The sequence below is a fragment of the Dermacentor albipictus genome, chromosome 6 (assembly GCF_038994185.2).
Source record: "Dermacentor albipictus isolate Rhodes 1998 colony chromosome 6, USDA_Dalb.pri_finalv2, whole genome shotgun sequence".
In the NCBI taxonomy this organism is placed as follows: domain Eukaryota; kingdom Metazoa; phylum Arthropoda; class Arachnida; order Ixodida; family Ixodidae; genus Dermacentor; species Dermacentor albipictus.
Genome location: NC_091826.1, coordinates 65,146,952 through 65,173,148, shown reverse-complemented (window position 1 = coordinate 65,173,148; position 26,197 = coordinate 65,146,952). Strand labels below are relative to the sequence as shown.

The 26,197-nt window shown below is 44.9% G+C and overlaps 2 protein-coding genes across 23 annotated transcripts in view; one reads left to right on the top strand and one right to left on the bottom strand.

The window, feature by feature from the left end:
* The window catches only part of LOC135912319 (zinc finger protein 84-like), a 58,157-nt gene extending 44,358 nt beyond the window's left edge, over nt 1–13,799 (bottom strand). For 5 of the 10 annotated variants that reach the window (XM_070540723.1, XM_065444724.2, XM_065444720.2 and 2 more), the window contains exons 1-3: nt 12,992–13,799; nt 8,786–8,952; nt 3,392–3,663 (exon numbers count right to left, since the gene is read on the bottom strand). In XM_070540723.1, the coding sequence (XP_070396824.1) occupies nt 3,392–3,663; nt 8,786–8,837 (324 nt within the window). In that variant the 5' untranslated portion in view covers nt 8,838–8,952; nt 12,992–13,799. Of the gene's footprint in view, nt 1–3,391; nt 3,664–8,785; nt 8,953–11,154; nt 11,269–12,991 lie in introns of those variants that run through there. The other 5 variants (XM_070540724.1, XM_070540725.1, XR_011515222.1 and 2 more) reach the window with 5 other exon arrangements.
* A 4,196-nt stretch (nt 13,800–17,995) lies between these two features.
* LOC135912307 (zinc finger protein 70-like) overlaps nt 17,996–26,197 on the top strand; it is a 32,801-nt gene continuing 24,599 nt past the window's right edge. For 4 of the 13 annotated variants that reach the window (XR_011515214.1, XR_011515213.1, XR_011515219.1 and 1 more), the window contains exons 1-2: nt 17,996–20,642; nt 21,775–21,945. Coding sequence is in view for 4 of the 13 variants with exons in the window: in XM_070540721.1 (XP_070396822.1) it covers nt 18,404–18,488 (85 nt within the window). In the remaining 9 variants the exon portion in view is untranslated. Of the gene's footprint in view, nt 20,643–21,774; nt 21,946–24,902; nt 25,015–26,197 lie in introns of all 13 variants that reach the window. The other 9 variants (XR_011515215.1, XR_011515217.1, XR_011515218.1 and 6 more) reach the window with 6 other exon arrangements.

Below are 26,197 nucleotides of genomic sequence, written 5' to 3'. Positions count from 1 at the left end.
TAGTCAATGGTCTAAAGGCTACAGCATCGGGCTGCAATGCTGAGGGAACAGGGTTCGAAAACAACGATCGAACTAACTTTTGTCTATGCGTATGTGCTGCTCTTCAATGAACCCCTTAGATGCAACTTGGGTCCACCAGCAGCAAGTTGTCTTTTTGCCCACTTTCATTTCCGTTTTCCCTATTATTTTTCATATTTAGATAATAAATAAAAAGTACGTTAATTTTGCCTGTGTTTTCTGTGGCTTCATGTGGACGTAACCAATGAAAATTTAGCCCCTCAGTAACCGCTATCCTTCTCAACTTATGCCATAGTTTGGCATACTCACTCATGAGTACAATGGCTCGTACTCGACTCACCCTTAATTTGCAGGCATGAGAGGGGCGTTGGTGAGCGATGAAGGCCGTGACTCGACATATGAATGGAAGTGAGTGCCCATAAACGCAAGTACAAATGAAAGCCAGCGACGGTGATTCTGAATGGATGCGGGCATGAACGTATGTGACTGTCAGCGAGTGTGAGGGAACACGATTAGGTATGCGAGCGAGTGCCAATCAGCGAGAGTGGGTGCCGGTATGTGTGAATAGAAATGACTATGAAAGCGAATGAGTGTTGGTGAGCATGAGTGGGCATGGGTAAGAATGTGAGCGAGTGCTGACAAGTTTGAGGACACGCAAGTGTGAGCGAGTATGAGCGAGTATCTGTTTATTCTGTCAAACTATGCACTTTTCTAATATATAGGCTTATCCTTTGCTAAACACAAAAAGTACACAATGAAGCAGGAAGTGGGCCAACGATGGCTCCGTTTTTGGCAATCCTTTCACAGTATGGCCTATGTTTATTGCAAAGGGCTGACTGGCACACGCGTCATTAGGTTCGCAACACCAATTAACCGCCATCATTGCCAGCTGTCATGATGGCTGAAGTTGAACTGCGCTTGACACGCATTTTGAACTGGCCGCATTAAAATATTATGTAGTTCTTTATTCCTTGCATGTTTGAGAAAGTGAGGCTTCAAACAACTAGAGCTGCCTAATAAAGGAGGAAAATAAAAATGACACAGACTTTGTGCCAATACTGCTCTAAAGAAGTTGCAAGTTGCAACCCAAGTTTCAGCAGCATATCACATGCCTGCAATGCCTGAAGCTTTACTGGCAAGCAATCCATTCACTGACGGCACAATGAAAATGTAAATAAAGAATTGCACTTTTGGACATTACCAGGAGACTCCACAAAAGTCAGAGTACCACTTGGTCAATCAGTGAATAATGTGATGAATGGCAGAAGTTTTATAAGGGTTGCAATCATCAAAAGTATTCAGCCTCCTTCAGAGCAGCTGAACACGAGCCGCACAATCCAGTACACACTTGTCCCGCACAAGTGATAGCTGATGCGGCTCAACATCATGAAACTGGACAGTGAGCGTCAAGGAAGGCCATCATGGGTTGACATGAATTATGACCAGCATAAGTACTTTAATATGTGCACCTGAATCTAAGTACAGAAACATTTCTGCATTTTGCCACCATCATAATACAGTGCCAGTGGACTAAATATTTGCTACAGAAATAAACGTTAGCACTTTACTGACAACACTGTTTGTAAAAATAGACTAGTGCACATGTTTTCCAAAACAGTTGGCTCTGCCGATGCCAGCATCACAACTTCCACTCCAGGCAGTGTGCCTACCCAAGGTACTAACAGTCCACAGAGGTCAGGTACCAACAGGCCACAGAGAGAAAACCTAAGAGTTGTGTGAAATCCACAAAGTGGCAGTCAACCAGACTACAACAAGCAGTGCGAGCGATGAGCCTGCAGTCCACCTCAGCTACAAGTACAACAGCATGTAGCAAAGGTGTTCATCGCATTATCGAATCTAGTGTCAAGATGATTCTCTCTCGCTGCCATCACTGTTCAAATAGAGTACTTCATAAAAACTCCCTCTTACAGTGGCTTCAAGCAGCAAATGGAGCAGAACCGCAAGCTCTCATAATAATATGACTACTCTAATTATAGCCTGAAACAGTGACTAGTTTCTGTCAATGTGGGCATCAAAGAGAAGGCCAAACATTAGGCTAAGCTGAAGAAACAGATTTACATTCCAAGGTGTTCGAACGTCGTACCAAAAACAGCTCTCGTAAATTCAAAAATGACAGATGTTAGATGGAACAGGTACAGCTGCCATGAAAATACAGTGCAAGCTTCACTGATGAAAAACATCACATTTATAACTGGCAAGTAGCAGCCAATCTCTGGCAACAGGAAAGTTATTTACATTGCACTTTAGCATGGAATAGAATGCAATGTGGTGACACTTAGTGGGTTTTCCTAGAAGACTCTCAAGTGCTACCTCTTTACACCACTCTGTCAGTGCTTTATGCAGCAGTGTGGTGAACTCTCCGTGCAAGCCAATGACTCAATACAGGCAGTGGTACCTTGGCAAAGCATGACCTCCATGATATCTGGAACAGCTACAATATTAATAAGCCCTTTTGGTGCAGGTAACCTCAATTGTGGAAAACTGTCCACCCTCCTCCAGTCAAGATTTTCTTGGCAACTGTCACCTCTTCATGTAAAACCACATTTTGCTGATTCCAGAAGGGTAACCCAACAGTATGGATGGCTGAATTCTTTGCCTGAAGTGTCCCTTTAAATTGGAACACCCATGGCGTAGCAGACAATGTAAACACTGCTGCATTACATGCTTTGTCATTGCATGTTCTGGCATTTCCTGTTTTCTTCCTGTTTAACACCACACCTATCGGTTTCAACAAGCAATAGATGTACGTAAGTACTGTAAAATAGACATACAATATATACGTGCATAAATGGAGACCGGGAATGAGGAAAGAAAGTGCAGGACCTTTTTTTTTTTTTTTACCTGGCCTTGGTTTCTTCATGCCACCTCAATATGGCAAAGAGTGCAGACAACGGCACAGGTGCACTGGCACTCACTGTTGTTCACTTGTCCTGTTGTCCCCTCTGTTAGTCACATTAAACGCACTGACTAGCCTATCCCCCTGTGCAATTCATACCGACTGTTTTTCACTCGTTAACCATTAATGCATGGTTCTTATAGCCAACTAGACAGTGTTCGAATTATGCTCTTGTTCTTTCATCTCACCATTTCAGAACTCGTTCACCACGAAGGTTCATATTTTTCATACATCACCTCTCCTATCGCTAGACAGAAAGTCTTGCCATTCCTACGTGGCCCTCCTATATCACCTATCCGTTGGCTAGTCTAAACAAGGCCCTGCTGCAGCACTTCCACACTCACGAGTGTGTTCCTTTAGTAGAGCAGCACTGGCAAACATTTTCAAACACTTATGGCACTGGCCCTTAAAGCCTGTGCTGCCAGTTAGAAGACAGCGATGCGAGAGCAGCGTTACCCTCTGTGCAAACGACTTGCCACAACTGCCACAGTTAAAGGGCTTGTGCAGCTGGTGGGTGCGAAAGTGGCGGCTGCGGTCACTGCTCTTGGCAAACGCGGCGGGGCACAGGTGGCAGCGATAGGGCCGCTCTCCAGTATGCTTGCGCATGTGGATGATCAGCGATGACCTTGCTGTGGCCACATAGTCGCACATGGGGCAGTCACGGGCGTCGGGACATGACGCGACGGCAACAGCAGCTGCACGAGCCATCTGCACTTGGCTCATGACTTCTGCAGGAGAAAGAGAACCGCCAGACAGTTGGCAACTTAATCCACCGCAACTTGCTTCTTGCCAAGGGCTGCCTAAAGTTAGGGGCGTTTACACAAACTCGACGGGGATGGGTTGAGCTGCTTCGTTGTGCCAGAAACCAGCTGTAACATTTATGCATTAACACTAGCAGGTTGGACTGCGTGAGTGCTCGAGGCAGATCAAATCAATTTGCAGTCAATCGATCTGCAGCCAGAAGAGAGAAATTAATTTTTTCTGTTCACAGTGTGGCCTTCAAGTTTGCAGAAGCATATTACAAATTTCAAGACTAGCCTGTCATCCACATGGTCCACTTCCATGCAAGCCTGTACTGCGGTCTCAGTAACACCAGCTTCACATAAACCTAGACAGGGGTCAAGCAGGGCAACCTTCGAGAACCTTGACAGCTTTCTCAACCCACACCTGTCAGTTTCATGTAAACAAGAAGGCTATAGCAAATAATAATTTAACATGCTACAGACTTTTTAAAAAACTGCTGTTTGCTGTTACTACGTAACAAAGAGTATCACCAGAAAAAATACATGAATGTGAAAGAAGAGAACCTTACAGAATACAACATTTTGTTATTGCTACATCACAATTCAAACAATATTCCCAACGTTACATAAGACGCTGCTCAAAAGCAATGTCCGTTTGTACATCAATGCACATTGGTAAGTTGCCAACATGGCACACAACAGCAACAACACAGCAGGGTTAATGATTAGCAAGAAGAAAATCCATACATGCCACTACACCCTGAGCATTGCAATTTGAAAGCACTAAACTTAGAGCTTTAGTTATCAAGTAATACCGTAATTGCCCCAACCAGCTTGAAGATTTCAGACACAAAGATAGTTCACATAACACAGCAAGGCAGTGTACTTGCCAAAGGAAATAAGCAATATGTGACTTATTTGGAAAGGCTCCAACCACATGTACAACTCACACTACAGCCATTACACTAATTTTTGTTCACGTGTACACATCCTTTGGCTATTTTTATGCATGCAAAGCAGACAATATTATAAAGGCTGAAGTGACAACAGATGTTTAAACCTCTAGCTTCACATAAAATTTTTACATCACATCAACAAGTCATCTTGTGAATTGGAAAGGCTGGACAACAAATAAAGCAAGCAGAAATTAAATGTTTAACATGCAGGCTGGTTAGTACAACAACCACCTTATATTTGTATAAATTAAGGAATGTATTCAACAAGCTTAAAGCAAAGTAGTGCAAACTCTCTGCTAGTTCTGCCTGTGTGCCACTATTAAAAGACTAAAGAGAAAAATAACTTGAGCTGTATTATGGTAAATTTCCCTCCCACAATTGCTAAAACCTAGTCTTATCATGAGAAGTGGCATGCTGCAAAAGACGCGAAAAGGAAAAACGGGTGGTGCCGCCACCTAGAAGTTCCCACACTAGCTACTTATTATGAAGGCACATATTGTTTTATCTGTAAAGATGGACTACATTGCCTTTTAGAAAAGCCAAGGGCCAAACTAAGCAAATTTCAAAAGCTTTGACTGACCCACAATTGCACAAATATGAAAAATTCACATTGAAAGCTGTGGCGACCCACTAGCCTAGGAGCACTTGGGTTTTGGTGCAAAATATTTGAAATGGGGCATTAACCTAAGCTTAATTTTTTTTAAGAACCAACCTGTTAACGAGAAATTAACAAATATAGAATTTCAGACCAATACTTTAAAGGGTTCAAGATAGTTAAAGATAGTTCAAGTGGCTGAGGAGTTTTACAGAGATTTATACAGTACCAGTGGCACCCACGACAATAATGGAAGAGAGAATAGCCTAGAGGAATTTGAATTCCCACAAGTAACGCCGGAAGAAGTAAAGAAAGCCTTGGCAGCTATGCAAAGGGGGAAGGCAGCTGGGGAGGATCAGGTAACAGCAGATTTGTTGAAGGATGGTGGGCAGATTGCTCTAGAGAAACTGACCACCCTGTATACGCAATGCTTCATGATCTCGAGCATACAGAAATATTGGGAGAAAGTTAATCCTAATCCATAAGAAAGGGGACGCCAAAGACTTGAAAAATTATAGACTGATCAGCTTACTGTCCGTTGCCTACAAAGTATTTACTAAGGTAATCGCAAATAGAATCAGGAACACTTTAGACTTCTGTCAACCAAAGGACCAGGCAGGATTCCGTAAAGGCTACTCAACAATAGACCATATTCACGCTATCAATCAGGTGATGGAGAAATGTGCAGAATATAACCAACCCTTATATATAGCTTTTATCGATTACGAGAAAGCGTTTGATTCAGTCGAAACCTCAGCAGTCATGGATGCATTACGGAATCTGGTTGTAGACGAGCCGTATGTAAAAATACTGAAAGATATCTATAGCGGCTCCACAGCCACCATAGTCCTCCATAAAGAAAGCAACAAAATCCCAATAAAGAAAGGTGTCAGGCAGAGAGATACTATCTCTCCAATGCTATTCACAGCGTGTTTACAGGAGGTATTCAGAGACTTGTATTGGGAGGAATTGGGGTAAGAGTTAATGGAGAATACCTTAGTAACTTGCGATTCGCTGATGATAGTGCCTCGCTTAGTAACTCAGGGGACCAATTGTAATGCATGTTCACTGACCTGGCGGCAAAGCAGAATGGTGGGTCTAAAATTAATCTGCAGACAACTAAAATACTGTTTAACAGTCTCGGAAGAGAACAGCAGTTTACAATAGGTAGCGAGGCACTGGAAGTGGTAAGGAAATACATCTATTAAGGCAGGTAGTGACTATGAATCCGGATCATGAAACTGAAATAATCAGAAGAATAAGGATGGGCTGGGGTGCGTTTGGCAGGCATTCTCAGATCATGAACAGCAGGTTGCCATTATCCCTCAAGAGAAAAGTGTATAACAGCTGTGTCTTACCAGTATTCACATACGGGGCAGAAACCTGGAGGCTTATGAAAAGGGTTCTACTTAAATTGAGGACAATGCAACAAGCTATGGAAAAAAGAATGATGGCTGTAACGTTAAGGGATAAGAAAAGAGCAGATTGGGTGAGGGAACAAACACGAGTGAATGACACCTTAGTTGAAATCAAGAAAAATAAATGGGCATGGGCAGGACATGTAATGAGGAGGGAAGATAACCGATGGTCATTATGGGTTACGGACTGGATTCCTAGAGAAGGGAAGCGTAGCAGGGGGCGGCAGAAAGTTAGGTGGATGGATGAGACTAAGAAGTTTGCAGGGACAACATGGCCACAATTTAGTACATGACTGGGGTAGTTGGAGAAGTATGGGAGAGGCCTTTGCCCTGCAGTGGGTGTAACCAGGCTGGTGATGATGATGACCTTAAAGGGACACTAAAGGCAAGTAATAAGTCAACGTGGACTGTAAGTATCATTTCAGAAACTTCACAACGCTTGTTTCGTGCCAAGAAAGGACTTAGTTTACGAGAAAATAGCATCTGAAGGGTGCAAATACCTTTTTCGAAATTCAAATCTTCCTCCCCCCAACCGGGGGAATGGCAACACCAGTGGCGTAGCTAAGTCATCTGGCACCCGGGGCCCTTAGCTATTTTGTCGCCCCCCCCCCTTCCCCCCCTCTCTCCAGGTGTAGTCGAGGAAGGCGAGGATATCGACAATTTTCGGGTGTCTTCAGACGTATATGAAACCCCCCCCACCTCCCCACTGGCCCCGTGCACCTGGGGCCCACGCCACCCGGAGCCCCCTCCCCCCTTTGCAATGCCACTGGGTGACACTGCATACGCCATCGCCACCCTTTGCTGCCTTCGGTGAGTGAAACGGGGCCTGACAGATGGCGGCACTGAGCCAAGACAGAGCGGTAGATTTGCTGCCGCAGCTGCTTTTTGGTCAAGTGGCGTAGACCGTTCATGCATCCCGCAACATAAAATGGATGTTGAATTCTCTGCCACTTGGAGTTTGTTCAATTTTCGCGAGCCAGCAAAACCAGCACAGCACTATGTGATAACGAAACTGCTGAAACGCGAAAGCATGGGCTGCGCAGAGTTGAGCGCAAATGAAAGCTTTCGATCACCTGCGTCATTTTTTTTTTTTCTAAAAATGACATAGAACTGGATAGGCAGCATTTTATTTCGTCTTACAATACAATAATGTTTTTTGCAAGGAGTGGTTCAGTGCTAGTGACAGAATTTAACTGAGGAGTGCTTTCATCATCGGGTAAGTGCTTGAACGTCCCGGGGAAACTCTAATCATGTCCTACACTTACCTCAGTTTCTCTATTACTAAGGCCCTGTTCGCGATAATATTGACGCCTTAGAGACTTTAGCTTGACTTCATATTTGCCTCTAGTGTGCCTTGAACAGCCTAAACTGATGCAGTGTTTCTCTCTAGCGTCCCTTACAAGATTTTTGTTCTGTGTCAGCTCGCATGTGCACAAGGTGACATATGATGCACTGAAACAGCCACATGAAATGCAGACATACGAACACTAAGAATGCAAACAGCTTCTTTAATTTCTAATCAAGGACACTATACCATATCCCAGTGCCTCAAGAATGGTCACATAGTTTTGATATTCTAAGGTTGTGTTTGGCAATAACTGTTTTACTTCAATTAGATTCACTTTGTTACACTCCAGTGCACCGAGTGTCTCGGTCTAGGAATAATAGCATCGGACAAATCAAATACAAATGGCAAAAGCAATAAAGAAAGCATTGTAACAAAATGAGGCCCTCAATTCATCTTCTTTAGTGTAAGTTTAATTTCACCACAAGATATGATTATGCACAAATGTTGGTAAAAAGCATGCTTTCATATTTTTCAATCTTGTCTGCATGCTTGATCAATGTATTACATTGTTATCTCTCCCATATGGTATTGCTAGACACCTAAAGAATGGGAAATACATCCTGAAACTTTCACATTTGCTAATAGCCAGAAGCCACATCCAAATTTTACACAATGGCCATTTTATCGAGATTGCTTGATGACAACTGTTACCATAAAAATAGACTGTGCACAAGCGCTGCAGTAACTATTGTGAATGCAAACTTTTGGGTGCAAGAGCCACTGGTCACAGAACACAAATACACGATACCAGGATCATAGATGTAGTGCAAATGTAAAAACAGCGCTTAACTGTTGCACATACAGCATCTTCTTTTTCTTGTCAGTATTGGTCCGCCATACATACACAAGCCTTCATAACAAATCAGCAACTACAGCAGTCACAAGGAATAATGGTGACCAGTCTTTCTACTGAGTGTTCAATGGTTCTTCTGATGTAGGCAACACTTGATACCACCACTGTAACAAGAGAGAAAAAACTTTACTGACAGCGGTCAAGTTCATTAACTATCAAACTAAATGTAGTGTAATAAAACGAGCAGCTTTTCAGGAGCTTGTTCAAAACAAGCTTCATTTCTGTCTTCAAGACATGTAATTGTAGACAACAGAAAAAAGTGCAGGATGCACAACACAGTTGTTTGACACTGTCAAGATAGAGGGTTTGCCTTCATTAATGACACCTTTTGCCTGCACATTAAGCTCTCTTAGTTTCACAACTTCTACATCAGTGTTTTACAAGAGTTTGTAGGCATTTTCCAATGTGCAGGTTGAGCATCCTGCATACCCGCAATTTTTTAAAGAATGCCACGTGTCTATTTGACAAAAGTTCACAATTCCTGTTGCTCGTTAAGGCTAGACACACTCTCTCTCTGAGGTTACTGACATGATTAAAATCCCTAATAATCTCCCTCAATATTAATCAGCATTTCCTCAAGCACAAAACAGAGCACAGCAGCTGGCCCTCCCTCAGCATCATCATCATCCTGTCACAAGGGAAACCCTCAAGTTTGTCTTACTGATGCCGGGTGTTTGCATACTACAGGAAATGTGCCCAATGTGGAAGCACCACGACGCATGATGACCGAAGTGGCTCCTCCAAGGAGAAGAGCACGACAACTTGAACTTTCAACTGTTGCTGCAGCACACCTCGGTGTCATACTTTGTACGATTGTCACTGCATGTTTTATGCACCACTACATGTTTTATGTTTGCTGTGCCCAAACCTAGAGAGGGGGGCCACATTAAGAGAATGTGACACCAACACGAAAGGAGCACAAGAAAGAAGGTCTTGGAACTTGATGCGAGCTGACAATGACAAAGAGTCGTACAAGTGGCCCCTCAAGCTGCTTCCTTGCAAGTTACAAAGAATGCACAGACTGAAAAGGCTAAGAAAATGGGCAGAAACAACCACTTGTTTGTCCTACAATGTGTTTACTACATATAGATGATGAGCCACACCTCTCTTTCCATTGTGTTCTCTCCCTCTGCACAGTTGTCTTCGTTTTTACCTTTGTCGCATGTTATCACACTATTTCCATTTTCTCTAGCTGCTGGTGCTGAATGTGTGCACCATCGTGCAAAGATAAGCGTGCAAGAAGGAACAGTGCTATCAAGAACGCAGATCATGCCAACGTCACAATATGTGGCTGCCTTGATGTGGTCTTATCTAAATGTGCCCTTTGCTTGCCATCTGCAGCTGGAAAAGGGTGCAATGGCCCACTGTTGCATTTAAAGGAAAATATTGACCTGTATTAGTAAATTACCATTCCAGAATACCAAGAAAGCTACCCTTACCATGAGTAAGGGTTTGGGGAGCTAGAGAAGATGCAATAACAAAAGATAGGTGGCAACGCCACCTACGCAGCCTTAAGGTTACCACACTAGCAAGCCATGATGACTTTGATGGCATCTGCTTAGGCCTAGTCAAATTTTTTTAATCATAAAGATGAACTACACTGAAGTAGTCATAAATTGAACCAAACAAGTTTCTGGCCATGACACAGGGGCTGCAAGTGCCAGATGTATGAAAATGCATTGAAATCTGCAACATCACACTGGCGTATTAGCAGTGAGGCTTGGGTGAGAAATTTAGAAAATGAAAGTTTGGCACCTTCATATTCTCTTTTAGTAATTATCCCCTCACCGGAAAATTAATGAAGGCAAAGTCTTGAAAGGATATTTTATTCGTCTAAACTGATTTAAACTTTCTCTTTAGTGCCCCCTTAGGAGTGTGCAGTGCTGGTGTCTTACAGTGCCTGTATGTTAGTACATCACAGACTTCAAACAAAACATTATTTCTTGTTTGGGCCTTTTGAGTTCAATAAATGTTCTAAAACCTGCAAACTTGAGAGTTTAATTTCTCTAGAAAGATATTTTTGTTTATTGATAAAGAGTCAACCAGGCAGGTGTTGTCCAAACCACGTGCCATCACACAGTAGCATAAGAACTTCAATCCCGCCATTTGACTTTGCCTCTTTTCTGACACACTGAAACTTTGCTTGCAATATAACTAAAATGAAGATTGTAGGGTTTAACACCCTAAAGCTGCACAGTGGATTACGGGGGTTGCTGTAGTGGGGGAGCTCCAGAATAATTTTGACCACATGGGGTTCTTTAACGTGCACATAAATCTAAGTACACGAGTGATTTCACATTACACACCTTCTCTAAATGCGGCCACTGCAGATGCCGGGAATCAAACCCAAGACCTTGTTCTCGGCAGCAGAACACCGCAGCCAGTAAGCCACTGTGGCAAGCCATGGTAAGACTGACACTCTGAAATTCCATTACTGCAATTTACCCATCCTGCTAAACCTGGTACTCTTGTTTAAGAGCCCCTTCAGGCACATAGTCTCTAGGTGTAAAACACTATGTAATGAGCTAACAATAATAAAAAAATGAATGAATTTACTTCTTAGAGAGCTAGGAGTGAACTCCCACAGACATGAGAAAAGAAAGAAAATCACTAGTCAGCAAAACCATTGACACCAACACGCAAAATGCGTTTCAATTTTTCCTATCATTGCCACAGATGCGAACGATAGAATATGGCATAATCAGGGCTGGTATAATACAGCGATTCTATTCCAATTCGTATCGCTCTTGCGCTTTGTCAGTGGTGTGAGCTGCACTCCACTTGCATAGTCACGACGAATGGCCAAAGTCATAGAATCTGGCAAGAGGAATCGCTACATTGTACTAGTCCAGAGAAGTATACTTATTTCCATCAGCTGTGACCTCACAAGTGTGAAACAAAATTACAATACAGCACACACAGTCTCCCATAAATGAAGATTGTCACTTCCATTGATACTGAAATTTCGTCATCCAGTACTTTGCACTGGGCTAGAGAAAACATTCGGATGGAGGTGTCATAACCAGTTACGAATGCCTGCAATGGCAGAAGTTTTAAACTATCAGACTTCCCTTAATAAATACTGTCTGTTTATGGTAAGCATTATACTACATTGTTTCGTATTTTTGCAACAAAGCAGTTGAAAGAGGCAAGGAGCATGCAACAGCTTCCGAAGGCAGATGACAGTGGCATCCAGGCGTGAGCACATGGCTTCGTTGTTCTGAAAGCAAATGACAGAACATGGCATTTCTTGCTGTGCGTTCCAACTTTGCAAACCTGTTCCAAAGTAAATCCCGATTTTGTCTCAAATTATGGGACCTCCTACTGTTATTTCTACTTACATGTTGAAACGATAGAAAAACTGATTCTCTTCGGTTGGCAACGCACGTTTTTGTCTGGTGCTGACAAGCACAGCAGAAAGCGCAAGCCAGTTTAACAAAACTGACCGGTGCATTAGCTGCGGGTCTCTCGTGTCGAGAAAGGCTGCAACGTGCATAGTAACTCTCTCTGCAAAGCGACAGCTCGCTCTTCGGGTAATGTCTGCGTCTCCGGGTCACTCACGACACGCTCCGAGATAGCTGCGGTGAACGTCGCACAACAGACAAAACAAGAAACGGTTCGCTGTTCGAACCTGTGCAAGTGCAAGCACAGTGCTACGTTTATTCGGATGGATCGAAGCGTCTGTCAAACTCTGTGCACCGGGCTGCTACGATCCAAGTCCACAATTAAGCGCAGAACAGCCCTGACATTGGCGCCTACCGCGAATGCAACTCAAGTGAACTTGCTCCGGCGACCAAATCGCCGACGCCAAAGGCCACGGCGGCTCTTCTTATCAGGCCCTCGTCGCAAACGCAAGCACATATCGCGATAAGCAACAGGATAACAGCGACGCGAACCAACGAGGATCGTGGTTCCACGCCACTCGATTTTGAATTGATTAATTCTGCTTTCTTTTCATCGCCGTCCTTCCCTTTTACTGCCGCGTTCTGAAAATACAAAACGGTGGGGAGCTCTCCTAGGAGGGTGCCGGCCGAAGTGATCGTCGAAAGCAAGGCGTTAGGTCCTGGACCCATCGCCAGGCGCTCTTGAGAAGTCTGGCCGCAGCTATTTGCAAAGTAGTGCGAAAGGTACATGCATACTTACCGAAGGCGGCCCCCAAAGCAATTGCAGAGAACGCCTAGCGCGTCAAACAAGCCAAACACCCAAGCACAAACACCACCACCACACACGCAACGGCGGCTAAACAAGTAGGTGTGAACGATTCTCCCTTGACGACGTTCTTCTAGGCTTGGACGTTAAGCAACACAAACCACTGGGAATAGAGAGTTTTAGAATTGGGGGCGCAAGGCGCTGGGCCCCCAAGCCGCGTTGCGTCGGTTGCTCTTGGGTCTAGGTGAGCAGCAGAGTTTGAGGATTGGGTCGAACGCAGACAGCGTTGGGTTGAGTGCTCGGTGCGCCGCAGTGTGGAAAATAGAAAGGTGCTTGAAAGCAAAAATAAATAAACATCTTTTCTTACAAGTGAAAACAAACAGAATGCATTTTTGAGCAAAAAGAGAGAACAATAAAATCTAAGAAACGTAATCACTGTGTTATTACCGGTTAGTATTACGAATTAAGTGTGCGATTCTAAGCCAAGCAAAGCCAATCGAAGCCAAGTGCTCTTAGTTGGTGTTTTCTGTTACGCGCTGCGAAAAAACTGCGAGTTCACCCGCGTGAATTTGCGAAATCAGTCGAAGTAAATAAAGTTTGCTCTGCGACCATCTGCTGCACGCCATCGCTGTCACCCGCGAGGGTGGCCCAAGACGGCTTGGGGCCCCACGCTAGTTTTCGATTCTTGGGTCTTGGGTTAACGCGAACGCAACAACCCAAGACTGGCTTGGGTTCTGCGCATGCGCACTGGTGGCGCGCAATTTTCTTGGGTCCCCAAGCCGCTTGGGCCCCCAATTCTAAAACTCTCTAATAAAGACACCAACGCGCGCAGAATCACTAGGTCCAGAAGCGCACAAGGTGGAAAAACTGCTCACGCACAACCACACTCTACGCACAACTTCGAACGGACGATAAGCGCACACGGCTGGTGGCCATGCTGGCGTGCGTCACGTGATATGCAACAAAGTCATGGACAAAATCCGCGCCCTTCGCGCCGTGTAGAGGCGTAGTGGCGTTGACTGACCAGTCGCTCCATGCTGAACACTATGTACCAGGGGCGGTAATTTCGAATATAATTCCGAAACAGCGTCCGTAAAGCCAATTCGTTTAGAAAAATGAACTGAGTGTAAATGTTGCGTGATCACCTCTAATAACCCAGCCACACGAGCACTTTTGATCGTGACCGAGCCCAGCCGGTATCAAATTTCTTATTCGCGATCGGCTTTCTTTTACAGGCTCTGGAAGGGATCGATCGAGTCAATAACAATCGCGAAATTCGATCCCAATCGGGCTTATTACGAGTGAAAGTGTCCCATGTACCGGAGTATAGTATGTCCTGATTGAGCCTTGTAGATCCTCGAAAAAAAATGAAACCACGAAACTTTTTTTTTTTTCTGATGCGCACAGCACAATTAATATATACACTCTTAAAACGGTTGCATCCTTTGGGGTGTATATTTGTCCCACAACAATAATCGTCATCTGCTTTGCTTGCGTTTCCTTTCATGAAAACTCGGCGCTCGCTACTTTCCTGTCAAGAACGCTGCGTCACACTGATAACGCGCATGCCGTTCGTGACTGGGAAGTACCGAGCTCGCAGCGTTAAAGAAAGGAAACGCGGGCAAGACAGATGACGATTATTGTTGTGGGACAAGATGCGCCCCAAAGGGTGTAAATTTTTTAAAGAGTGTATGCATGTGTAGTACGATAACTTCGTTAGACCTTGAAGCATGCGCGCCTTACGGACGTCTTACGTTCAAACAAGCCTCCTTGGCACGGGAGCAGCGGCAGCTTGAGCTCCGAGCCGCTGGTCGCGCAGCACGTCGTACGCCTTCACCAGGTCACAGGCATCTCCACACTCTAAGAACAGTTTACACCCTTTGGCTTGCCCCTTTTGCCACACAAAAATAATCGTCATCTGCCTTGATGCGTTTCCTTTCTTTATCGCTGCAAGCCCGGAACTTTCCAGTGACGAACGGCACGCGCGTTATCAGAAGAGGCACTCCAAATGGTGTAAACTGTTCTATGCTGATAACGCGCGTGCCGTTCGTTACTGGAAAGTTCCGGGCTCGCATCGATAAAGAAAGGAAACGCATCAAGGCAGATGATTATTTTTGTGTGGCAGAAGGGCCAAGTCAAAGGGTGTAAACTAGAGTGCACACTCGAAGAAACGTTTACACCCTTTGAGTCGTATATCATTGCCACACAACGATAAACGTCATCTGTCTTGTCAGCATTTCCTTTCTTTAACGCGGCGAGCCCGGTACTTTCCAGTAACGAACGGCTTGCGCGTTATCAGCATGATAGCATTCCCGACAGGAAAGTAGCGGACGCGGCGTTTTCAAGAAAGGAAACGCATCAAGGCAGATGACGATTATCGTTGTGTGGCAGAAAGGGCACTCCAAATAAAGGGTGTAAACTGTTCTTACACTCTAAGAACAGTTTACACCCTTTGGCGTGCCCCAATTGCCACACAACGATAATCGTCATCTTTTGATGCGTTTCCTTTCTTGAAAACGCCGCGCCCGCTACTTTCCTGTCGGGAATGCTACACTCTAAGAACAGTTTACACCCTTTGGCTTGCCCCTTCTGCCACAGAAAAATAATCGTCATCTGCCTTGATGCGTTTCCTTTCTTTATCGCTGCAAGCCCGGAACTTTCCAGTGACAATGGTTTGCAATACTGGAAATAAGGGAGTAATAATCACCACTTATTATCTCGCACACTACGTAGAAACCGAGGCTCTTTCAAGCAGCACCATAATGGAAGCAATATGATTCTTTATTGAGAATCTGATTTCGGGGCCTGGTGTGCCAACATTCATAATAATGGATAGAGAGACGGCCTCCACAGTTACACTGTGGCAGTGACAGTGATATTTGTCTCAGCAGCATGGCTTATCAAAAGACTACAGCCTATCACTTGCAAAGAAATAGCCTAAGAGAAAGTTTAAACCAGACTATCGCAGACATCCTGAGTATGTACGTAGATGGGGAGCACAAAAATTGGGATGACATTTTAGTGTACATCGCATTTGCTTATATCATGGCACAGCAGGAAACAACATGAAGGGGGACACCATTTATTCTTCTTCATGGCCGTCAAGTGATGAGAATGCACAACGCAGTGTCGCGACATGACTGAAGTGACACACTCCACATGCTGAAGAAGCGAGACAGGTCGCATGCCTCTGTATTACCCAGCATCAGGACAGCAATGCGCAATGTTACAATCTATTGCCCTGATATATCACTTATCAGCCGTCACCTATGCAGGCAAGAAAGTTGGGCTTGGAGCCTCATCTGTCGATGGGGGCTTTCTGGAAAGTTACTCAGGAGGTGCTTTGGTCTGTACAAAGTTGTACGACACCTCAGCAACCTCAACTGAGGTCATATCACTGATAGCCCTTCTTCCTTCAGGGCATGGCAGCACCCACCAGAAGTCGTGCACATTGCGCACATGAAGTCTAATTGCTTGGAATGAAGTGCCAGTGCTTTGTCTACCATGGCATCTTTCTCCAATTGAGAGAGCATCAGGACAGTGCTCTCTCTAGAGGGAGGCAAATGCCACATTCAATCTCCAGCATGTAGAGAATCACAAAGATGACATGCAATTAGAAAAATATATGAGGTTCTTGCCTAATCATTCCAGTGTACCTACCTAATTAATGCAACCTGCACTGTTTTGACGGTTTCTATTGTTTGTGCATCATGACAATATAATTCTTGCTGTTAAACTGTTGGCTGGTCTCATCCCAGATTTCGCTAAAGGCACCAGTGTGCATGACGTTTTCGTCATTCAGGTTGCATGACGCTTTGGATTTATCCTGGATGAAACTGGGGAGGCAAGTAATGGCGGCAAACGTGGTATTAAACTAAACTTTTTGAAAAGCAGTACATCTGTGCAAAATAGTCAGTATGTATGCTTCATGCATTGGTTGACTTGTGCTTGTATGAGTCCTTACTTGTGACTGATGCGTAACCAATAGAGGGCTTTAGTATAGTACATCTTTGCTCAGGTGTATAGTGGTGGAACATGAGGGCATGTCAGAGGCCAGCAATGGTGGCACTGATATCCTGCGATGCTGGGATCAATAATACATTGCAAGCAATGTTTGTTGTTGCCCGGCAATTTTCTTTGAAAAAGATAAAAGACATCAAAATATATTTCTGGTGGTTGTGCCACAGCCAACAACCACCAGAAATATACACCCTTTGGGACAAGATAAGCCCCAAAGGGTGTAAATTTTTCTAAGAGTGTAGAGTGTATCATGCTGACAACGCGCAAGCCGTTCGTTACTGGAAAGTACCGGGCTCGCCGCGTTAAAGAAAGGAAATGCTGACAGGACAGATGACGTTTATCGTTGTGTAGCAATGATACGACTCAAAGGGTGTAAACGTTTCTTAGGGTGTATCTCTGCCACACAACGATAATCGTCATCTGCCTTGCTTGCGTTTCCTTTCTTGAAAACGCCGCGCCCGCTACTTTCCTGTCGGGAATGATATGTCATGCTGATAACGCGCATGCCTTTCGCTACCGGAAAGTACCGGGCTCGCCGCGTTAGAGAAAGGAAACGTGGACAAGACAGATGATTATTGTTGTGTGGCGCAAAAGGGTGTAATTTTGCTTAAGAGTGTGTATGTACATGACGCATCAGCTTCCTTGCGAAGCTCCCTCGACAACTGTCCAGGCGTTGCCTAGAAAACCAAACTTGCTTCATACTTAGGCAAAGTTACACCTTTTGGCTTGGCCCTTCTGCCACACAACGATAATCGTTATCTGCCTTGATGCGTTTCCTATCTTTAACACTGCGAGCCCGGTACTTTCCAGTAACGAATGGCACGCGCGTTATCAGCATCGTACAGTTTGCACCCTTTGGAGTGCCCCTTCTGATAACGCGCATGCCGTTCGTTACTGGAAAGTTCCGGGCTCGCAGCGTTAAAGAAAGGAAACGCATCAAGGCAGATAGCGATTATCGTTGTGTGGCAGAAGGGGCAAGCCAAAGGGTGCAACTTTGAGTGTTATTTATTCTATGAGAAAGCTCCATCGTCGTTAGCATCAGCAAGCACGAAATTTATTAGTTGATAGTTGACATTTCGCGCGTGTTTCCCTTTTGACGTGCCGTGTGACTGGGTCCTAAGTTATTGTGAGCGAAAATTTGTGTTTGTGTTGTCGGTTCGCACTGAAGACGACTGAGTGCACATTTGCTGATCATCGCCAAACGTTTGACGACTAATTAATTGCGAAGCTTGGAGCTCCCGATTGGCCACAAAGCTTTGCAACGTTTGGACACAACGCAGTACGGATAAACTCCGCTTGACCAAGCTGGTTGACCCTGCATTCAAGGCTTTCCGTCTTCGTACTAGGCCGGCGTGAAAGCTAGTGTGTGGGCTAGTGTGTGGCCTGATGAAGTATATTGCTGGAATACGGCGCCATGCGGAAACCGAAACAATAAACGCGAACGCTTCGACGAACTGCATGTGTCATACACGTAAGCGGTGCGCAGTGTTTCCGTAAATTAATAGCTGCTATGAGGGCGTGTTAAAGAAGCGCACAATTGTGCTCGAAGCGATCGAGTGCGATATGATGCGGGAAACCGTGCACTCCATGCACTGCCACAGCGCGGGCGAATGGTCCTACGCCGTCGTTCAAAAAAGTGGATTCGCCCCATACGAATGGTACGGTACGACCTTTTATTTGGATGAAACGACGCACAGAAAGCAAATAACCTCTTGCCAATGAAGACGAAGAGAGACGCTGGTATTGCACCCGTATTGCACAACAGTGCCAAAGGCCCGCACTGGCTGTAAGGACGAGTGGCCATTGCGTCTTGGCAAAACCGTTATTCCGTTTGCGCTGTCAACGCCGTGGTAGGACAGGCGTGTGTTTTGGCCAGTCCGCTGACCATATGTGTTCCTTCGGTTTTGGCACTTGACGCTGCGACCCGGCGCTGTCACCAGTAGCTTGGTTTCTCGCCTGTCGGACGTGGTCGCAAGTTGTCGTTTTCGAAGGAAATCGCCTATCTATATCCTTTAACGCGATGTCATTGTACAGGACAGTCAAAGACCTTATTTCAACGTGTCTACAAAACACACTCAGTTGGCCAACCACAGAGGCGGTGTAATTAAAGACATAGATGCAGATACCGAAATTATATATATATATATCTTTGCTGAGATATGATGTGATATTCAACCTTGGAAGGGTTACAATGCGAAAAAGATAGCAAGAATGATAAGTATGTTGGCATCAAACTGCAGTAAAAATTCAAATTGCGGGGTTTAATGGCCCGAAGCTGCACAGCGGGCAGAGGTAGGCACTGTAGTGAAGGTCTCTGGAAGACTTGGGGCTTCTATGACATTTAAAGCATGGTAAACTAGCGGTTCTACATTCTGCCCCCAGCGGAATGCCGCCAGTAACGCATGAGCTTGTGTTCAGCAAACAGCCACTGAAGCGGTTGCTGAACTGCAGTTATAATGGTGTTATTACTACTTGCAGTGATGCATAATAATCACTGTGGTAGAGATGTATATATTGCGTATCTTAAATAGCAGGCAGTGCTACGAAGGCTGGACAGACGTCTCTCACATGTTTACATTTGTTACCAAGAAACAGTGTGTCAAATATGAAAGACGTAGGTATGCATAATCTAATTGAATGCAAACTTAATTCTCCTTATTTTATGTTGCAAACAATCACATATTTATTACATAGAAGGCGTTGGAGATCTTAACCTATTTACCACCAAACGAGTGGAGTGGAGTGCCATGTTTCTGTGCCCAGCATCCACAGCATACCACTTGCGCTTGCGACCAAGTTGTAGTATTCCATATGGTGGACGCACAAGGGTGCACAAATATGTTATTTGACGTAAACTTGTTTCCACAAGTAGTAGTTGTCATATATGAAGCAGTCCTCCTATATAAAGCACTGAGGGTCAAAAACAACTGCGATGCGAAATGTGCAGAGCGAAACTTCTATGACTTCCCTCCTTGCATAGCTTTCGCAGTGTGTCTTGCTTGTGCCTGCTCTGTGGCTGTTGGTCACATAACAGATCACAAGATTGGAATGACCCCTCTGACGTTGCCAACGCTCCTCTCCAGTAGCACCAACTTGAGACAGCGATGGAATTATATAACATTTAACCCATCTTTAAATAGCCCACCACTCATGTAAAACCCCTTCACTAGGGCCTTTGAGGTATTGTAAATAAATTTATTACCCTGGGTTGGCAGTACCCGTGCTACTGGGCTAGGACTTTATTGCCCGTGAAAACATTGTTGGACTTTGCAAATGGCAGCTTTCAAGTTACATGCACTGGTGATTTGTGTCAGTTTACTCCGGCTTCTCTTTCTGTACGTAGCACTCAAGACACGGCCACGTACCTCTTTAACTCTGCTTTGCCACCTAAGATACTGGAAACTATCGAGAAATGCACTTTTGAAGATGCGCAAAATGACATCTTGTGTGCACGCTGGAGCCATTCGCAGCCATGTTCACGGGAAAGCCTGACTGCACTCCTGTACTGCTTCACCACGTCGATACAGGAAGCACACAACCTTGGAGCTGCAACCTAAGGCTACTGAGCGTGCACAAGCGTGCGCTCCTGGACGTTGCCTTGCAGGAAATGATTGACACCAATGTGGTGAGACCATCCCAGATTCCTTGGGCTTCTCCTATTGTTCTGGCACCTAAAAAAGATTGCACAGCTCGCTTATGCGTAGACTCGTCTCCTAAATGATGCCAGTGTTTGGGATGCTTCGGGATGTGTAGAGGTGCTTACTACACTCGATTGCTCTCGGGGATTTCTGCAAAATAGAATGGAACTTGCTGAAATCCCCAATGCAGCATTCACTTGCTATAAAGTACTCTACGAATTTGTCCGCATGCCATTTGGTTTGAAGAACTCGCCTAATTTTTTTCAACGCTAATGGATGTTGTTCTCAATGAAGTGTGGTACAAATTTGCAATGGCACATATGGATGATGTCATCTTTTCACGCAATTTTAAGGGGCACCTAAAACACCTTGCCATTGTTCTTCAGAAAATGCAGAGAGCGGGACTTACTGTCAACCCAAAAAATGTCCAATTAGTGTGCTCAAGAGTAGACATGCTCGGTTTTATTGTGGACAATGGTTAGCTTCATCCTAATGACGCAAAGCTTCGCGCCATTGCAGAATACCCTTGCCCGCAAGACGTCAAGAGCTCGCAGCATTTTCTGGGGATGATTGCATTCTACGATTCTTTCATACCACGCTGCGCAGAGCTCACGGTTCCACTTAATCAACAAGTTCGCAAAGGCGTAAAATGGAGTTGGGTTGAATCTCACTCAGTATACTGCATTTAGAACACTGACCAGTGCATTTGTTGAGACCACAGCTCTATAAGCACCGACTTAAACAAGCCATTAGTGCTACGAACGGACACTAGTGACTACGGTCTAGGCACTGTTTTACAACAAGAATTTGAGGGTGAGGTGCGGCCTGTTGCGTTTACAAGTCACTCTCTAACACTTGCAGAAAAAAATTACACTGTAACTGAGTGCAAAGGTCTTACCATGGTCTTCGCACTGAAAAAATTTGACATGTACTTGGACAGTGCCTCTTTTATTGTCCAAACAGACCATATGGCACTTATTTGACTGCAGCATTTACAGAATCCAGCAGGTCGCCTTGCTCGCTGGATATTAACGTTGAAAAGATATCATATTACCATCGAATGTCGCACTGCTGCACAAAACAATTTTGCTGATGCACTCCCACGTGTGCCTTTGCCAGAGCCTTCTCTCTCCCGGGAGCCACCTTTTCTCATTGCTGCTGTTGACTGAGACCCTCAATAGGATACCTTGGTCAGCAGGAAGTACTTCCTCGAAGCACAACGCAAAGACAGCCTCTGCTGGTGTGTCGTCAAACAGCTAGGTGGCTCTAGTAGGCAAGCGTCTACCATCGGTGAGTTCTATGCTTATGTACTCGCTCATGATGGCCTTCTGCTTTACTACATTCCACAAGCTGATGACCATGACAGTCACTCCCCCTTTCACACAGTGATCCCGAAAAGTCTCGGAACAGCTTTTATTAGTTACTTCCACGACTCTGCTTTGGTCACAGTTATGCCAGCAAGACTTTTACTTGGCTTGCATGCAGCAGAACATTTTACGATATGCACAAAGCAGTTCAATTTGTCAACGAGCAAAACCATGTGGTTGTCTGCCACCGGGTTGATGCAGCCGCTTCTTTGTCGAAGCCCCCGGCAAATCGCGGTGTGTGATGTAATGAGCCCTTTCCCCAGTACCCCGTGGGGAAACTGCTACTTATTGATGGTTACTGACCACTTTACGAAGTAGGTTGACTTATACCCATTTCATTCACTTACCCTTGAGGAAAATTTGGCACTGTCTCCTCGATTTCTTCTTGTGTTTTGGTTTCCCACCACAACTGATAATCAGCAGCGCCTCTTACTTTGCGAGTTGCACATTTGCAAAGGCGTGTTACGACAACACCATACCATCCACAGGCTAGCATAAATGAATGTTTCAACAGAAACCTTAGGTCAATGCTTTTGGCTCATACCACCGATCATATGGAATGGGACGCTAAGCTCTCGGAAATGGCATTTGCAATGCATACCACGGTCAACTGATCCACTGGTTTTACACTTGCATATTTGAACTTTGGCAGGGAATTTTAATTTCCACTAACCCATACTTTGGTACCGTCACATTTGGCCTATTCCAATAACCGGCATTTCGTGAATGCACGACGTAGGAGGCTTACAAACTCTATCACTGCTGCTTGTGAGCAGTTGCGTAATGCTTGGCTCGAGAAAACTTGCCAATATAACTTACACCGCCGTGACATTCACTACGAACCAGGTAACTTAGTATTACACTAATGCATCATTTGAGCAACTCGGCTAAAGGTTTTTCAGCGTCCTTAGCACCTCAATGGGATGGTCCATTTGTTATTTCATGCACGCCTGTTAATTTATCTTACCGCTTCAAAGACACCTCAACTAGCACCTTGGTTGGACCAGTGCATGTCTCGGAGCTCAAACACTGTAATGTTTCACTACCCTCTTTTAAGCCTCATGGTACTCTCGTGACCCCCTTTGCTGGCTCATTCAGCACTGAAGCTGCAAGATGTCAAGCTGGACTTATGAAGTTTCTTAACAGCATTGCCGTGCCAGCAATTTCGTGCAGTGCGCTGCGCATATTCCAGATCTCCTGCTCTCAACGCCAGTACCGCCAGTGCCCACAGATCCACAACCGGTGTGCCCCCTACTACCCCCATGCTACTCACCATTCACTGCCACGTGACCGCCGCACCATCGCAAACTAGATGGCTCTTGATCACACAAACAGCTCCGTTTATTGGTTGATTGGGTCTCGTGGCTGCCTTGGTAGCTGCAGCCACGGCCGCTCACCGGGGACTCGCCAGAGCTGGTTCCTGGGCCGCTCAGGGGCCTTCACCTTACAGAGAGATATCGCTCCAAGCAGCTTCCAATCTACACGCCAGAGGAAGCCTGCATACTCTGCACCTTATGCCGCATTACGGAAGCATCCCGGCACACTCATCAAGCAGGTCTCTCCACCGGGCCAGGCTCGCCACCACTGTGCTTTGCAATCCTGGCCTTCAGCCGCCAGTTCCAGGCATGTGGAAGCTGCTGTTGCTTTCCTCCAGTCCTTGCGATCACACCTTCTGCAAGAGGAAGCCTTTGCTGCTCACCAGGAGCATCCGCCAGGTGTGGAGGCACTTGCTCCACCTGAGCCTCAAGTGCTCATGGAGGACCTCCTCAACCTCAACATGAATCTGTAATTTGCAGGGGAGGGGGTAGTATGGTGACGCTGGCTGCATGGCTGCACTGCTGTGCTGCCATCACCACCATCTGCACCTGGCTCATGTGCCCATGCCACACGCAGCCAGCCTGGGCCCAGAGTGCGAGGAATGGCGACCAGGAAGCTGTTCAGTTGGCCTGAGGCTTCGGGAAGCAAGGGTTGTCTCTTGAATAGCTCTTGCACCCCGTGTCATCTCTGAGAGCCTCAACTCGCCACTGGCTCTGAAGCCACGGCCGTGAGCACACAGTATGAAGCGAAGTAGTGTATATGTCTCCACCACGGTGGTCATCGTGCATTACTTTGAGTAGTCCACTGGTAACACAACAGTATGACTACAGTTTCAACACCTGGCACTGTAGCCCAATAGCTGGGATCCTCTTCTGATGAAATCGGGCATACAGATAAGGCGTCATAAGTAGATTGAATCTGTGGATCATCAGGTAATGAGTAGGTAGGCAACATAAGTAGGTCAAGGTCACAAGAGAGAAAGATACAAACTTTAATAATATGTTGGAGATGAAAGTCACGAGGAGTTGGTAGGCAGCATCAGTAAATAAATTATAAATTCATAATAGTTTACGAATGACCATGGGAAGAGAAGGAAGGAAGAATGTGGATGTTGACAGATAGCCATTGAACAATGGGATGCCATATTGCTATTGCATTGCAGTCACTCAGGCGTAGCATGAGAACTTTGGAATTTTCTGCTTTGCATCAAGGTCACATTGTTACCCTGTTGGTGGCGGAGTGGTGGATACGAGTGGCATCAATCCAGGTGCCTGAACTCGCATAACCCCTCTGGTTATTTTTTTTCCGGAGCAATGCAGCCATGAAAATAAAATGTTAATTCATTTTGAGCCGCTTGTTCCAGTTGACAGCTCAGCACCTTTGTCATCTGCCTGATCAAGTTCTGTATGTTGCATTCTTTGCGTAGTAATTGACTTGTAAGTAAAGTTGCAGCTACATGGACCATGTGTCCACAAAAAAAAAAGTTTAATTTTTTTTTCAGTTCCTGTTCGCTTAACACTAGAGCTGATTGTTTTGTTGTTGCCTTCTCCCATCCACGTTCAGACTACATTTCTCAGTTTTGCACTTGCACATAGGCTGCAAAGGATTTCCCAATGACACAGTGCAGTACAGTAACAGCACCAACACAGGGAAGAGTGGAGTAGCAGGATAAGAGGTAAGAGCAGAGACTATCAACTCAAACTCTGTTGCCTGACTACCAACTGTGTTGTTTCACATTTCATTGGTCTGATTACTGCACTGTTTTTTTTTAAATGTTTCTCAGCCAACTATCCCAACTTCACACTCTTGCAAAGAAATTTCATTCTTTCAAGGAAACATGACAAGTGTACTTTTACTTTCAGGTTTGGACGTGTTGTCATGCAGGAACCAAACTCAAACACACGACATTTGCCTATGTTTGTGAAACTGGTGTGATTCGTTTAGAAATACTTTGGCGTGGAACTAGAATGCATATAGCACTTTGTGACGTCAGCATCATAAGTGACACATTCAAGTAATTAACCTTTTAAGTACCATGCTCATGTACTTGACTGGCTGCTTATGCACATCCCTGGTCATTTCTGGGGTAATTTGTGGATGTGAATCACATGTAGACTGATGGTGATATCAAGGTAAAAAACACAGAGACCTTTTGCGGCCCGTAAGGATTCCTTAATACCACTAAGGCTGCTTAGTGGGATCAAGGAACCTGTACGGGCTTTGAAACAACTGTGTTTTTCATGCTGATTTGGTCAATGAGTGCGGCCTCATCATTGTGCTACCTGACCAAACTTTCGTCAAACCCTTGATTACTTACATAGACTGCTTGCACCACCTACTTGAAACTTGGTTATGCTACTAACACTTTACAGTAAGTTTAGTTTTTATGACAGATGGTGTGACAAAACTTATCTTAAGGTTCCTAAATAAGTAGCAAGGTAGCACCACTCTTTCATCCAGCTGCCTTCCTTCCTGTGTTCTCCCACACCGTTATTCGTGAGTGATTGTCTTAGCATGGTCATGTGGCATGGAAAATGTTCCAAATATTTTTCACATAGCATGGCCTTTGCCAACATACGCATGAATAAGGTTTACGAGACGGAATACAGTTTCAAAATGAGTATTGACAATAAATCTAGTACAACAGAAACTAAAAGCTACAGGTGACTATGAATAAAAGAAAATCGCTTGAACAAAGATGCCAGATAAATGGAATGATAGTATCAACATTGGTTGGCATCTCATTGGTGACCAGCCAATGTTGATACCGTTGTTCTGATACCATTGAGTACCAACTGGCCACGAACTCGTTGGCTGTCAGCGCTAATGCACAAAAACCACTTTGGTTTTAAAGAACT